General features: G+C 39.1%; 1 protein-coding gene across 1 annotated transcript in view; it reads left to right on the top strand.

Annotated features, from left to right (window-relative positions):
• mapk1 (mitogen-activated protein kinase 1) overlaps positions 1 to 9,968 on the top strand; it is a 29,466-nt gene extending 19,498 nt beyond the window's left edge. The window contains exons 3-9 of the mRNA XM_083912539.1: positions 501 to 690; positions 862 to 978; positions 1,356 to 1,470; positions 1,817 to 1,948; positions 2,841 to 2,950; positions 3,046 to 3,173; positions 5,644 to 9,968. Coding sequence (XP_083768665.1) covers positions 501 to 690; positions 862 to 978; positions 1,356 to 1,470; positions 1,817 to 1,948; positions 2,841 to 2,950; positions 3,046 to 3,162 — 781 coding nt within the window. The 3' untranslated portion in view covers positions 3,163 to 3,173; positions 5,644 to 9,968. The remainder of the gene's footprint in view (positions 1 to 500; positions 691 to 861; positions 979 to 1,355; positions 1,471 to 1,816; positions 1,949 to 2,840; positions 2,951 to 3,045; positions 3,174 to 5,643) is intronic.
• The last annotated feature ends 4,086 nt before the right edge of the window (positions 9,969 to 14,054 follow it).

Genomic DNA, 14,054 nt, shown 5'->3' with positions numbered 1-14,054 from the left:
AACTGTAGCAAGCTGCGGTAAACCCCCCAATTGATTCGCATTCCGAAATGCGCTGTGTACATGTCCAAAGAATGCTCCTAAAACCCAAATAATACTGGGATATCCCACATGTCTTAATCAGTATATGCTTTATTCAGAATAAGGCCTAATTTGGGATATTCAAATGGAATATGGTGATTGAGCAGTCCCCCAAACAAAAACAATAAACCTTTTAAGATAAAATTCCAGAAATTAGCTTTCTGTTACCTAGTTATTTGTGTAGCACTCACACGAGCCAAACATTGTTGCAGAGAACTGGCTCATTTAACCACCGTGACACCTGATTATGCAAGGTTTTCATTTTCTTTGCAATACTAACACATTTGAGTGTGGCAGTTAAACCTAAATGTAGTTTGGATACAAGTACTGGGCAGTAAAAATAGACAGTGGATTGTGACTTTCTTGTACTTGTGTTTTTCCACAATATTAAAGTAGAAGTTCTTTAAGCTGGCACTGTGCAGATATATTGTCCAGGATCTCATGGAGACGGACCTATACAAGCTCCTGAAGACTCAACACCTGAGCAACGACCACATCTGCTACTTCCTCTACCAGATCTTACGAGGACTCAAGTACATCCACTCTGCCAACGTCCTGCACCGCGACCTGAAGCCCTCCAACCTGCTGCTCAACACCACCTGTGATCTCAAGGTAGTGCCTCAAAGAGAAATTGCTCTGGGCAGACTTTAAAGGCTTATTTCAATTTAAGTTTCCCATAATGGTCTGGCAGAGGAAGACTGGAAACCTCATAAAGATCAATATTAACAAATGTTCCCCTGAACATGTTCCCCAACCTTTGTCTCGTCCCTCATCTTTCTGCAGATCTGTGATTTTGGTCTGGCTCGTGTGGCTGATCCCGACCACGATCACACTGGTTTCCTAACAGAGTATGTAGCCACGCGTTGGTACCGAGCACCCGAGATCATGCTCAACTCCAAGGTGAGCGTCCTCACCTGCCCATAATTCACGCAGCCTATGCGGGAGCCAGGAATAAGTTGGATGGTGTCTTAACATATGTTTAGGCCACCTTTTCTGTTTAAACCTTCATTTAATATGTTGGGAAATCATATTGACTGGGGTGGTGCAGTATGTGTTTTGATCTCACATTTCAAATTTAATTTCAGGTTACATTAGTTAGAATATTTTAGAAGGATGGCACAGTAACAATGACATCATAAAAGTGTTAATTCTTGGGCCCTAACAATACTTAATATTGTTAACATTCATGATATGTACTGTTTGTCCACCAGTTGCTATCATGTTGACTTTCAGTATTCCTGAATCGTGACTGTCTCTCTGTGCCGCTTTAATCTCAGGGCTACACCAAGTCCATAGACATCTGGTCAGTGGGTTGCATCCTGGCTGAGATGTTGTCCAACAGGCCAATCTTTCCTGGGAAGCACTACTTGGATCAGCTTAACCACATTTTGGGTAATTATTGTCTTAATATGCAGGGATTTGAGGGTTGGTGTGCTTTTGTACTTATGTTTGTTGTCAGATGTGAAAATCTGTTGCCAAATGCAGTGTCGGTTTTAGTCTGCATGAAGAATTTAGACTTGAACTAAAAGTTCACTCCTGTCTGTAGCAACAGCCTCCTGGTGACAGTCCATAGATAGGGGTAAATGTTGTATTCATTTATCAAGTTGCACTTTCTGTGTCTTGGTGCTAGACCACATATTGCTTCTCCCATCTGTCTTTTTGTTGTGCTTTCAGACTTCCTGAAAGCTTTAATCTCCTTTGTTTAAACAGAATATCTATAATCCTCTTTGTCCTTCAGGGATCCTGGGTTCTCCCTCTCAGGAGGATCTCAACTGCATCATCAACATTAAGGCCAGGAACTATCTTTTGTCGCTGCCTGTGCGCTGCAAAGTGCCGTGGAACCGCCTCTTCCCCAATGCTGATCCCAAAGGTCAGAGCTCTATATCGACAAAACACGTTCCCCTCTAATCATGGGATTTCTAGAATATTGTGAATCTTTGAGAGACTAATTGCGGACAAGGAGTTCCAGCCGCTAAACAAGGGACAAAAGATTTACCCACGACCTCAGGAGTCAAGCAAAACAAGTGGGAATGTTTGGCGGTAAACTCTTTGGTCTGTCCGAAAAGGTCGATCAAGTTTGCACTGTGACACAGACGAACAATTTCTTTCAATTTAATTTTATTTAGAGCTTTGACGACCAACAAATGCACAACGATACATTTACACACAGGTAGATCCGGAAAATTGCCACAGTGTAACGCCGTTGTGATGCCCTGCTCTGACCCCTAATATAGCACAAGTGTACTTTATATTTCACTTAGGCTATTGTTTTCCTTCAAAAAGAAAAGAGACAACTCTGCTGGAGCTTGTTGCAGGAAACGATCAGCTGTTTCGCAAACTCCCAGGCAGTTAGTGCTTGTGTTTCACGTTTTTTAAACTTTCTTGTGTCAGTGATGGAGGCAGGAAGTTTACTGTCCATGTTCGGGACTCTCACACTGCCTCAAACAGACTGTGACAAATCTGATTGCATTGGCCACCGCAGAGTGACATCAAGTTGCGTTTCACCAGAAGTGGAGTCTGTTGCAACTTTGCACCTTTTTTTTATCGTCATTCAAAATGAATGAGAGGACTTGAGGTTTCACCGGATCTCCGCTAAATCAGTAATGTCTTTATAAAATGTGTACAATTAAAAGAGTGTCTCATAGTTTTCTTCCTGGAAATAATCCAAACAGCATGTAGGGAGTGATGGTCCCCTCTAGTGGGCAGGAAAGCTCATTGTTGTTTCAGAATCCTGTTGAATGTGAATCCTCTTTGTGCTGCAGCTCTGGACCTGTTGGACAAGATGTTGACTTTTAACCCTCACAAGAGGATCGAGGTAGAGGAGGCCCTGGCGCACCCGTACCTGGAGCAGTATTACGACCCCACAGATGAGGTGAGACATCTTTTGGTAACCCAGATATAATGATCTGAGTTTTCTGGCGCTGTTAAGTTCCTCTGGCAACACGTCCTCTCTGCCTCCCTGTGTAGCCTGTTGCTGAGGCCCCGTTCAAGTTTGACATGGAGCTGGATGATCTACCCAAAGAGACGTTGAAGGAGCTCATCTTTGAAGAAACTGCACGTTTCCAGCCCGGCTTTAGGTCCTAACGTCTCACACAGTAAGTCCACATCACATGCAGTGAAAATCAACACAAACTCGGAGAGCGACAGAGTTCACAGTAGAGAGGCTCCGACTGTGAAATTCTGGGCCCATACCTTATAGCGGATGTTTTTTTGGTTGTTTATTTTGTTCCAAATGAAGAAATCTGTATTACAAAAAAGAAAACTGAACTGTCCCCTTTATTACGCTTAATGCAATCAACAAACAACCTTTAATGCAACCCTTCACATGAAAAATATTATTTTTTGGTAAAAATAACCAAAAAACCTTTTATCCCTTTTATTACAACATATAGCAAGCAAATCCGATGCAACACAGCAGATAAACATCTGCCACTGCCAATCGGTGAATGATATTATTACATTAAATATTATTATATTACTTGCAGTCAGTCGTTGCCTAGTTCAGAGCTACTGGCGCAGAACAATATTACCATCAGCTCTATTGAAGTTTTCAAACTACCAACTTTCAGATGTGACCCTCGTCCCCGCCCCTGCTTAATAAATGCAGCAGAGTTGAGAGTCCATCATAAAAACTACTTTAAATTCTAAAACTCTGAGTGGGTTTTGTTATAGAGCTTTAAAAACTACTGATTCATTTGTGTATAAACTTAACAACTCGCCACTCAAGAGCTGCAAAGGATATTAATGTTCGTGTGAAATCATAAGCACAGCCGCTGCAGGATGAATATAAGAGAAACACTGAGAGGAATGTATTTAAACGTTTTAGAAATATTCGATTGTGATGACTAATCGCAGCAGCCCTGATATAAACATTTACGACAGATGTGTCGTCGTCGCCCCCCCCCAGATCTCTGTTAAGCACCTGCTGCTCCCTGACAGGCCTCTCTTTGTGAGAACAACTATCAGCGCTACGTTTTATAGCCTATCATCTGCTTTGTGTCCGCGTATGCAATTACTGTGTTTCCTCTCCTGCAGCATTTCCATTCAAAAACATGATTCCACGAGAGTGACATCTCCTCAAATTAGAGCAGCAGAAAGAACAAAGCTGCTCCCTTCAGTAGCTGTAACTTCTGTTAGTGTGTCTTTAACTTTATCATTAACGGTTTAATCCAAGTGCTGACATGAGACATTTTGCAAGGGAAAAACTGACATGGCCATTTTCAAAGGGGTCCATTGACCTCTGACCTATCTTTCAGGGTCCCCATGAGTCTCTCCTTTACAGACACGCCCACTTTTTGATAATCCAGACAGTTTGGGGCAAAAACAAAAAGGGTTTCTCATGCAGCACAAATGTTTTTATTTTGTCCCATTCTAAAATGGAGTATTTTAATGTCTCTGCATACTGGGGTCCCTAAACAGTGTTGATTTGCATAAACTGGGTCTGACTGTAAAGCTGAGACTCTTGTGGATTCAATGAGCCCATTTCATTGGTGTGAGAACATTTATTGATATATACATATATATACACACACATATATATATATACACACACATATATATATATATATATATACACATATATATGTATATATATATATATATATATATATATATATATGTATATATATATATATACACATATATATATATGTATATATATGTGTGTGTGTGTATATATATGTATATATGTATGTGTATATATATTTGTGTATATATATATGTATGTGTATATATATATATACACATACATACACATATACATATATATACACACATATATATACACATACATACATATATATATATATATATATATATATATATATATATATATATATATATATATATATATATATATATATATATATATATATAATACGTGTGTGTGTGTATATACATATGTGTATATATGGAGCTGTTATGACCTCTAAGAAAATCACAACCTCGTGAAACTTTAAAACGACAAACTAGAGACCCAGAGCATTCAGAGGATGGATGGCTTTTCTACACATACTGACAATAAGGGGGTTTCTGAGCAGTTTTTGCAGTTAGAAAACAAGTGCTCACCATCCAATCGCCAAAAAATGCAATTCTTGCGGATATCGCCAAATGTCAAAAGTTTTTTTTTAATCTCAAATCACAGCATGGATTTTTCTGTTTGTGTTCATCAAACATCTGAGTGTCTTCTGTGAGATTTTGGAGGGACGTTGGATCATTTTTTTTTATCAATTCTCAGGTGGTAAACAATGGTTAAATGTAGCACCAAATCTGTGTAACAAATGCTTTCTACCAAAAAACTGCTGCAACACCTTCTGAGACATTAATGAGCAGTAAATTAATATAATGTTCCTTACACACTAACAAATCACATAACGAAACACAATGCTTATTCAGGGTTCGTACAGGGAGCTGGAAAATGCTTGAATTTGACCTTGAAAAGGGTGTACGAACCCGGTCATTACAGATTTATTACAAAATAGTTTAAATAGTTATGTGTTGATTTGTAAAAAACACTAAAACAAATGTGACAGCTCATCACCAGGTCACTGTTTCTTCTCCCTCCAGATGTTTCTGTGGACTGGCTTCTGCGTTGCCACTGCTCCTCCTCGCCTCCACACTGTTGCTGTGATACCTTATTTTTCTTATTCTTTTTTTTGGTTTGTATTTTCGCTCTCCTGTTATCCACATCACCTGGATTCCTTGGGTCTCTCTCGTCAAGTCCACTTTGCTCAGGAATGGCGTCAGGAATCAATCAATCAATCAATCAGTCAATCTCTTATTTTCTCTTGTTCTCTCTTTCTGTTCCTCTCTCTGAGGCGAGGAGTGAGGGGAGGTTCATCATCACAGCTTACAGTTTTGGGAAGTGATTTTGTGTTTTAAGCCAAGATCAACATTTTTTTTGTGTGTCTCAAAGGCGTTTGGCTCTGGCTATTCCTTTAATGTCCAGTTGAATGACAGTGACAGGCTAGCTCTTGTGTTTTTAGGTTGTTGTTTCTTTTGGTGCAACTGTCGCAGTTATAACTCTACACTGCACAAACAAAACAATGGTAGATTACTCATAAGAATCATCCATCATGTTAAACAAAAAAAAGGAATTTTCTAACCTTTGTCGCACTGTTACAAGGGATACCTTGATCTGTCTTTTTTTTCTCTCCACCTCTTTGAAAAAAATGAATTAAATCAACCAATTTATGCAATGAAATCACATTATCAGCCACAGACTTTGTTGACCAAAAGCCATCAAAGACTTACTTTAAACACACAGACATAGAAGGCCCACATGCAAATATATACATAAAAAAATATCTATGTATAGCCCAAAGAGTCTTAAGATATGTTAACGGAAAGGGTGATTATAGAATCAGATGAATTTATACCCTTTTCTCTTTTAATTAAACACAAAAAAATGCATGTGTCTATTGCTCATCGGCTTAAGTAAAGTGTCAGGTTGTGTGTTAATGCACCAAATTAAAGTGCATCGAAAGATTTCTGCCTTAGCCGTTAGAAACCTTAAGGAAATGATCTGCACTGTACGTAGAAAATTGACCGGCCCGGACAAATATTCAGTTATCACACAAGATGTGTTCGTCAGGAGGAAATGTTGTTGGCCTCCTTTTTTCTTCCTGTTCTGTGTTTTTTTCTTCTTCTTCAGTCTCTCTCTCTTTCTCTCGCCTTGTTAGAATAATACTGTGCCCTTTGCATGACTGTTATAAGCTCTGTATACAAAGACGACAATGTTAAGTGCCACACGAGAGTGCCCAGGCTCTTTCTCTTCTACCTTTTGTGGTATATCACACTTCCCGATCACACGGTGCTTTTTGTCCTGTTTCTTTCTTTTGCTTCAGCGGTTTTATTTGTCTGCTTTTTATGTCAGATTTCAGCCAAACTCCATCTTTGCATGCTCAGACATCTCGTTGTGGTTGCAAATAGGAGAATAACCATATATCTGTGTTTATACGACGCAACACAGAAACCACAAAACCTGAGAAATGGGATCCAGGCAAGATGCAGTTGAAATAGTACTCAAAACGTAACAGATCAGGTTTTTTATTCGTCCGTTGTAACGTTTTATTTGCTTTAAATTGCACATTTTCACAACAGTTGGCTGCGTCAGTACAGCTTAAAAGAACAGAAGCAGCAGAAGTCAAGTACTTTCAGTTCTTGTCGGTGAACTGCTGATTGAAGACTGTTGAAGGTTTTATTTCAAGCGGAAGGAATCAAGACTTTAAAGATTATATATCATCGTGTCCTTTAATCTGAGTAGCACGGCAGCGTATAACGGCTGTCGTTTCAGTTTGTTTACAAGTGGTCCTCCAATATATTCAGTGTGATGATGATGACACCAAGCTTTTTTGTTAGGTTGCAGTAAAGAAACACTCATTTGTTGTGACTTATTGAATGAAACAAGCAAGTATTATTTAGGACACTAAAGCATCTCCAAGTAGATTAAAGTCAAAATCTACCTGAACGGATTCTTCAAGAGTCTTTCTCTGCTCGCACTTAAAGTAAGAAATTAGAGATTTAAATATAAAATAAGACAATTTCAGAACCGTCGTGCTGCTTCAGGGGATTTTTTTTTTCTCATTCTTTCCGATGATAACGACGTTTGTGTTTGAAGGCGAGTGAAGCTAAAGCTTTTCTTATTCCACATTTTCCTACATGTGAAAAAAAAAAGAGGCAAGTTTGAGTTTCTAGAAACATTTCTCTTGAGGGCAGAGCTGCTCTGGTTCCAGTTAAATCACAGTGGCTAGAGCCAAAGACCTGCTGTTTTTTGTTTATTTCTAAATAACGTTAGACTGAAACAGAGTAGGAGCTGAAAGAGGAGGCCCGCACTCTGCTGATCCTCACTCAAGCCATAAACAATCAGTGACGCAACTCTGACCACCCCCAACAGTGATGTCACGGTCTACCGACGCACCCTCGGGTGCAACCCTACATCACTGCAGCGCAGGTGTGACGTTTAAAATAATGTTAAAAATATTCTGCAATCAGCTGCCGACCTGAGATGAGCTGTAAGCGTCTTTTTTATATATTTTTTTTAAGTTTGGGGATGCTTTATTTCACAGGTCTTTTGTTTCTTAATATTCCTGAGAGGTTTTCTGGAAAGCTCTATGCAATTTGGTACTGATGTGGGTAAATTAGAGACCCTAATTAATGAGAGATGTTCAATAGAGAAACGGCAAACATTTGTTTGGAGAAAAAAACATAAGCAAATCCTCATTTTGAAAAGCTGTAACCAGCAAAGGTTTTGTATTTCACCTGACAAAAAGAAATAGAGGAATCGTTTTTCAGAATTGTTGAAGATTTAAAGGAGCGCTACTCAAAATACTGGAAAAATTGGGCTAGGATTGCCTTCACGCGGTTCTCACCTTTTATTTAAAACGTGAAATACAGATGTTTTTTTACAGTCGTCTATCACAACAAACAACAGAGAAAGTGACTTTATTCTGGAATCAGGACGCCATTACTCCCCTATACCTTTACAGAGAACATAGTTGTTAAATGCTACATTAATGCTCTCAATGTTGAGTACATCCCCTTTAATTAATCAACTAATCCTTCCATCCTTAGTGTTAAATTGGTCCACTTCCAACTACCTCATTTTGCTTAATTGCTAAGATGCAGTACCCTGGAGTCTATTAGGCCATTTTTTTGTAAGTTGACAATGATAAATGAATGATTCCTCTGAAAACATTAATACTCAATTATTACACTTAAATAATTGTCTCAAACTGTGTCTCTGTCTCCACATATAATTAAGTTCTCTCCAGGATACTTTCAAGAACATATTAGGAAATCACAGACATGCGGAAACAAAGTGTTACAAGAAGAGTTTGCTCACGCTCTAAAAAAAAAACCAACTTGTTTTCATTTTATTGGCTCTGTGAGATCCGAGAGTTCGAACACATCTGATGACGTTTTTGAAAAATGACCAAAACTCCCCTTTTTGCAGAAAAGACTGTTTTTGCACTCAAAATTTCACCTGCGCAGACGTCGTACGTGACGTAAAGCCTCGTCTGTCCCAGCGCTCCTCGCACTCGCTGTCACACGGTTGTTATGAAATGCACTTGCTTCTACAGTAGTTGGGATGGGACTTGTTATCCAAGGTGCCTGCCGGGACTCGACTTGCCTGTAGATAGTCTTTTTTTGGGGGGGGGGGGGGTTTAGTTAGAACATGAAGGGCACTGGAAACCTTAACTGGGATTCGTTGTATAAAAAAGCTTCTGCTGAGTTCTTTGTGCAACCTGTCTGTTTGTGCCTTTTTTGATAGTCTTGATATCCCAAGATTTGATGTGCAGCTTTTGTTGAGTCAGGAATCCGTTTGTAATCGCAGTATACGCTCTTTAAAAATGAACACAATCAAAGACTGAGGGTGGGTGTCCTTATCTTTCAGTTCTGTAAATTTGAAAGAGATTTGTCGCCCCAGCCGTGTAATTTGTGACTGTATTGGAAAAAGATGAAAACATTTCTATTTTTTGCGTTACCCTTTTTTTTTTTTTTTTTTGTTGGTGGGGGATGTTTTTGTGCCGATATATTTTTATTGTAAAATGAATGTTATGTTTCTATCAGACACTAATCTGAACTACTTCACTCTGTATGTTTTTGATCAGTATAAACCTTTAATTGTTTAGTTAACAAAACCAACAAAAAAAAAGAAGATCCTTGGTTGTATTTTAAAGGTTTGACCTGCCATAGACATTGTTTTGAAATGATCGGTCAGTTTTATTTTGCTGTCGTGTGAAGGATTTGACTTGAACGAAGCATTTCTTTGCTATTATTAAAGACTGACTGCCACTTTGAAAAAAAGCTGTTTTTTAATGTTTTCTTTTTGGGTTTTCTGCCGTGACATTTAGATAGACGTTCATTAAAAACACTGTACCTTCATTCACATCTCTCTGAAGTCTCTTTGTAAGATTTCAAATGGCAACAGACAACTTCTTTAAACACACAGAGGTACAAAATGCATGTTTCCTGGGGCGACAAAGTATTTATGAAGTCGTTATGTTTAACAAGAAGAGTGAAAAATCTTAATAAAAACGTTGAATTACTCCACAAATATGAAGAGTGGCTGTTATTGTCTGCCACTGCTCATTTTGATATTGCACTTAAAGACCCCCGGGATCAGTAAAGTTTTATCTTTAATATATTAATTATTATACTTTTTTTTTTTTGGTTTTAAAAATATATGTTTAACATTATTAAGCAAAGTGACTTCTGAAGTAAATGTAGTGGAGTGAAAAGAAGAATGACTTGCCTTTTTGATGGTATTGAAAGGACATTTGATCATTTATGTTTATGGTGCAGTTAAAACGATGAATAATCAAGATGAATCAGTAAGGACCCTATATTTCAAGTCTAATTTTAACAGCGTGTGTGATCAAACCAAACAGAACAAGTCCTCATGATGTCAGAAGTAAGCGTCTGCAGGCGTCTCGTGTCACCTTTAGGGGGCGCTGCCGTGTTGGATAAGAACATCTACTGCAGTCGGTCCTTTGTCCTGTCAGCACTGTGATTCATACATCTATTATCATTCACTTTTTGTAGCCTACAAGCCATAAACTGGCTCCAACTATTAAGTTGGCATAATTGTGAACTTCATCTTCTTTCTTTTTGAAAGAAATCAATAACTCCATATTGATAACCTGGTAAATCTTGGAACATTAACACTAATTTAAACATATTTGCTTCACAAATTCTGAATAAAAAAAACAAATAAAATACCAATAAAATGGATATAAATGAAACAAATGTATTCTTATTTTTTATAAATTAAACTGAAAACATCATTTTAACTGACATGAACATACATAAAACTACAGTAAACACCAGAAATAAACAATGAAACTGTATTGATTTTTTTGGACGTTTGTTTACTTGCTCTGCTTAACCACGTGCTTGCAATGCGGCCACGCATGCGCACTGTAGGGTATGAGCTTTTTTGGCACGCGTCTGCAACGGTGGCGCGCACAGCCAAAAACAACTCTCAGCCACACGCGAGCGCGCCTACCAGCGTCTGTCCTCGTGTTGATTGGCTGTGAGTGTGTAGCCCCGCCCCTCCTCGCAGCGGATTGGTCGGACGGAGATTCTTCTTCTCGCTGATTGGACGCTATTTGTAGAAGCGGCTGTGTAGCTAGGCTACTGTTGCCTTCAGGTACCTCTATAAACATAAAGAATTAAGAGACTTTGAAGTGGAAACGTTTCTCTCAGTTGTTTTGGTCGATAAACGGCATCAAGCAGTCAGTTTAAAACTGTTTGGAGGATATAAAAGCGATTAATAGTGAAAACAAAGTGGTGATTATTATGATTAATGCCTGGAAGTAAGTATATATCCACATAAATGCCATTGTGTCAAAGTAAAGTTCACAAATTCACTCTAAAGCCTGAAATACACATAGAGACTTTAGATAATTGATACTTTGATACACTGTAAATGAATAATGAAATAATAATGACAAACTGCGGGATATTTTTGGCCATAAAAACAAAAAGTGACAAAATTGAAACCATCTTCACTGTCAACTGCAAGTCCAGGAAGAAAACCAGCTGTGGTTGAAAGCTCCAGAAACAAGTAAGTCTTCATTTTAATAAAGGGCCAATGTTTATGTTTATAAATATATTCTGTATATTGTTGCTGTTAATTGGCGGCAGTGTATTCCTGTAATTTTTGAAATAGCATATATTGCTATAGATGAAGCCACACAGCAGAATATAAAGTAAATTAAATCTGCCCCACGTTTATCAGCTGTAATATTAAAGTAATATTTACATGAATCTATCAATAATTTTAGTCTAATTTTCTGAAATTGGCCATTCTGCATAATAAATACTTTTGCTTTTTATACTGTAAATACACTTGATGCTAATACTTTTGTACTTTTACTTAAGTAACATTTGAATACAGGACTTTTTCTTGTAGCACAATATTTCTACAGTGTGGTGTTACTACTTTTATTTCAGTAAAAGCTCTGATGACTACTTCCATCACCGGTTAAATGTCTTTAGGTTGAGGATCAAATTGGATCTGTTAAGACGTGTTCCGCGGTGATGCTCTCAGCTTTCTTATTTCCTGCAGCACTTAAAGGCAGCACCGATGAACGCCACTTTTTCCGCACTTTTTATATATATAAATATATTTAAAATATATATATTAGTTTAAAACCGAAGCGAGCTTCACACATTGGTCCCGAAGATAAAAGCAACAGTGGAGGACTGTGTGTGAGTGAGCGGCTCCGGTGTCGTGGACGTGTTTGTGCGCTGCGCATCACGGAGCTAATTAGGATTTCAGTATAAATAAGGCCGCAGACGGGACGGCTCGGCCTGTCCTGCCGCTGATGTCGGAGAGCTGTAGAGGTTAAAACCCTTCAAAGAGCTGAAAGCTGCTCCGACATGCACACACTCTGACCCGCCTCACGGATGGACTCTACCCACACCGGACCTACTGGAGATATCCCGCACATTTCACGCTTTTAACGCAAAACACATTTGACTTACAAACGCAGTGAAGATCCACCGAGGAGATTGATGTTTTTTTGGAGACTTTTTATTAATGGCACCCGGCCCGAGCTAGACAGACTGCTGCTGCCGCTGCCGCCTTTATGGGACGGTGAAGGTGTCTTTGCTTTTTTTATGTTTTGTTCTAGTATCCAGACTCCTGCAGCTCCAGTGGAGAAAGAGGGTTCTTCGCCGGGTTGTTTTGGTTTCCGAGGGGGGAAGGCGAGGTGTTTTTGGGGTGAGTGCAGCTCCTGTGACCTGCTGGAGGACACGCGTGTGTTTGTCCGAATAACCAGTGCATTAACTGCGATGCTTTACGTTTATAACATCCTCTGAGACACTTTAAAGTGCGCGTCTGTGTGTGTGTAGTGAGTTTATATGATACTGCAATGTGTGTTTCCTCTTGCACCAGAGGATTTATACTTTTTAAAATACGTTTTACATGAATCATAGGATTAGTCTTATTGAATGTTGGGGTGAATGAACTCTGCAATGCGAGAAAAACACTTTATTAATCCGGTAACAATCGTGTAATATTTGCATTATAGCTACTTTGACGCGTAAAGTTCGAGCGTTGTCTTTTAATGTCCTACTTCTCTATAAGTCCTGTAGGTTTTATGTAAGTGTAGGCCTATAATGACCCGTTAATGTTCATTATAAGGTTTTAAAGTCTCCTTTCTTTAATGAGACGCTTTGCAATTACATACAAGAGCAAAACAAAACCAGTCGTGCGGCTTCTTTCAGCTGATATGATCTCTGCCATCATCATCATCCTCATCATCCTCATCCTCATTCTCATCTTCATCATCTGTTTGGCTGCAGATCTCGGTCAGTTTTCGGGGGGCTTATGATGCCACGTGAACAGGCGACAAAAAAACCTGTGAAAAACGGGGATGGATTTCATAACGCTCACGCGCGCACAACCCTGCAGTGTGTTGTGTTTACGTGCACCCATATGGTGAAGCAACACATTTAAGGGTATTGCAGCAGGGGCTGTCAACCTTTTGTTTCAATGACAGGCAGTGAGAAATTAAAAACACAACAACAGTGCACGAGTTGTTGTTGTTGTTGTTGTTGTTGTTGTTGTTGTTGTTGTTGTTGTCGTCTTGTAGCTTACGCGCGTCCTCGACGTCAGGACAGCAAGGGTAGGACGAGGGCAGGATTTATATTTGGGAGGAAGGAACCAGATGACTGTTTAAATGTAGCCTCTTGTTTAATATTTAATGGCATCATTCATGCGTTTTATGTCAGATGTGAGTCTGTTCAATGTCAGGAGGATGCAGCACAGACACACAACAGCAGCAGCATCAAAGGGGGGGAGGAGGAGGAGGGGGGGGGGTGGTGACCAGGCGGCTCTTTTGTTTTGTGTTTATTCTATAAAATAAAAACGTGAGCTTTGTCTCACATGTCGAAGTCTAAAGACATCCTGCAGGAATCTATTGGTGTGTTTCTGAAATGAACAACAGCCTGTTTTGGTCCAGAGA

This window comes from Echiichthys vipera, assembly GCF_963691815.1.
Source record: "Echiichthys vipera genome assembly, chromosome: 4".
Classification (NCBI taxonomy): domain Eukaryota; kingdom Metazoa; phylum Chordata; class Actinopteri; order Perciformes; family Trachinidae; genus Echiichthys; species Echiichthys vipera.
The sequence above is the reverse complement of the archived record's forward strand: the minus strand, read 5'-3'. Positions and strand labels throughout refer to the sequence as shown.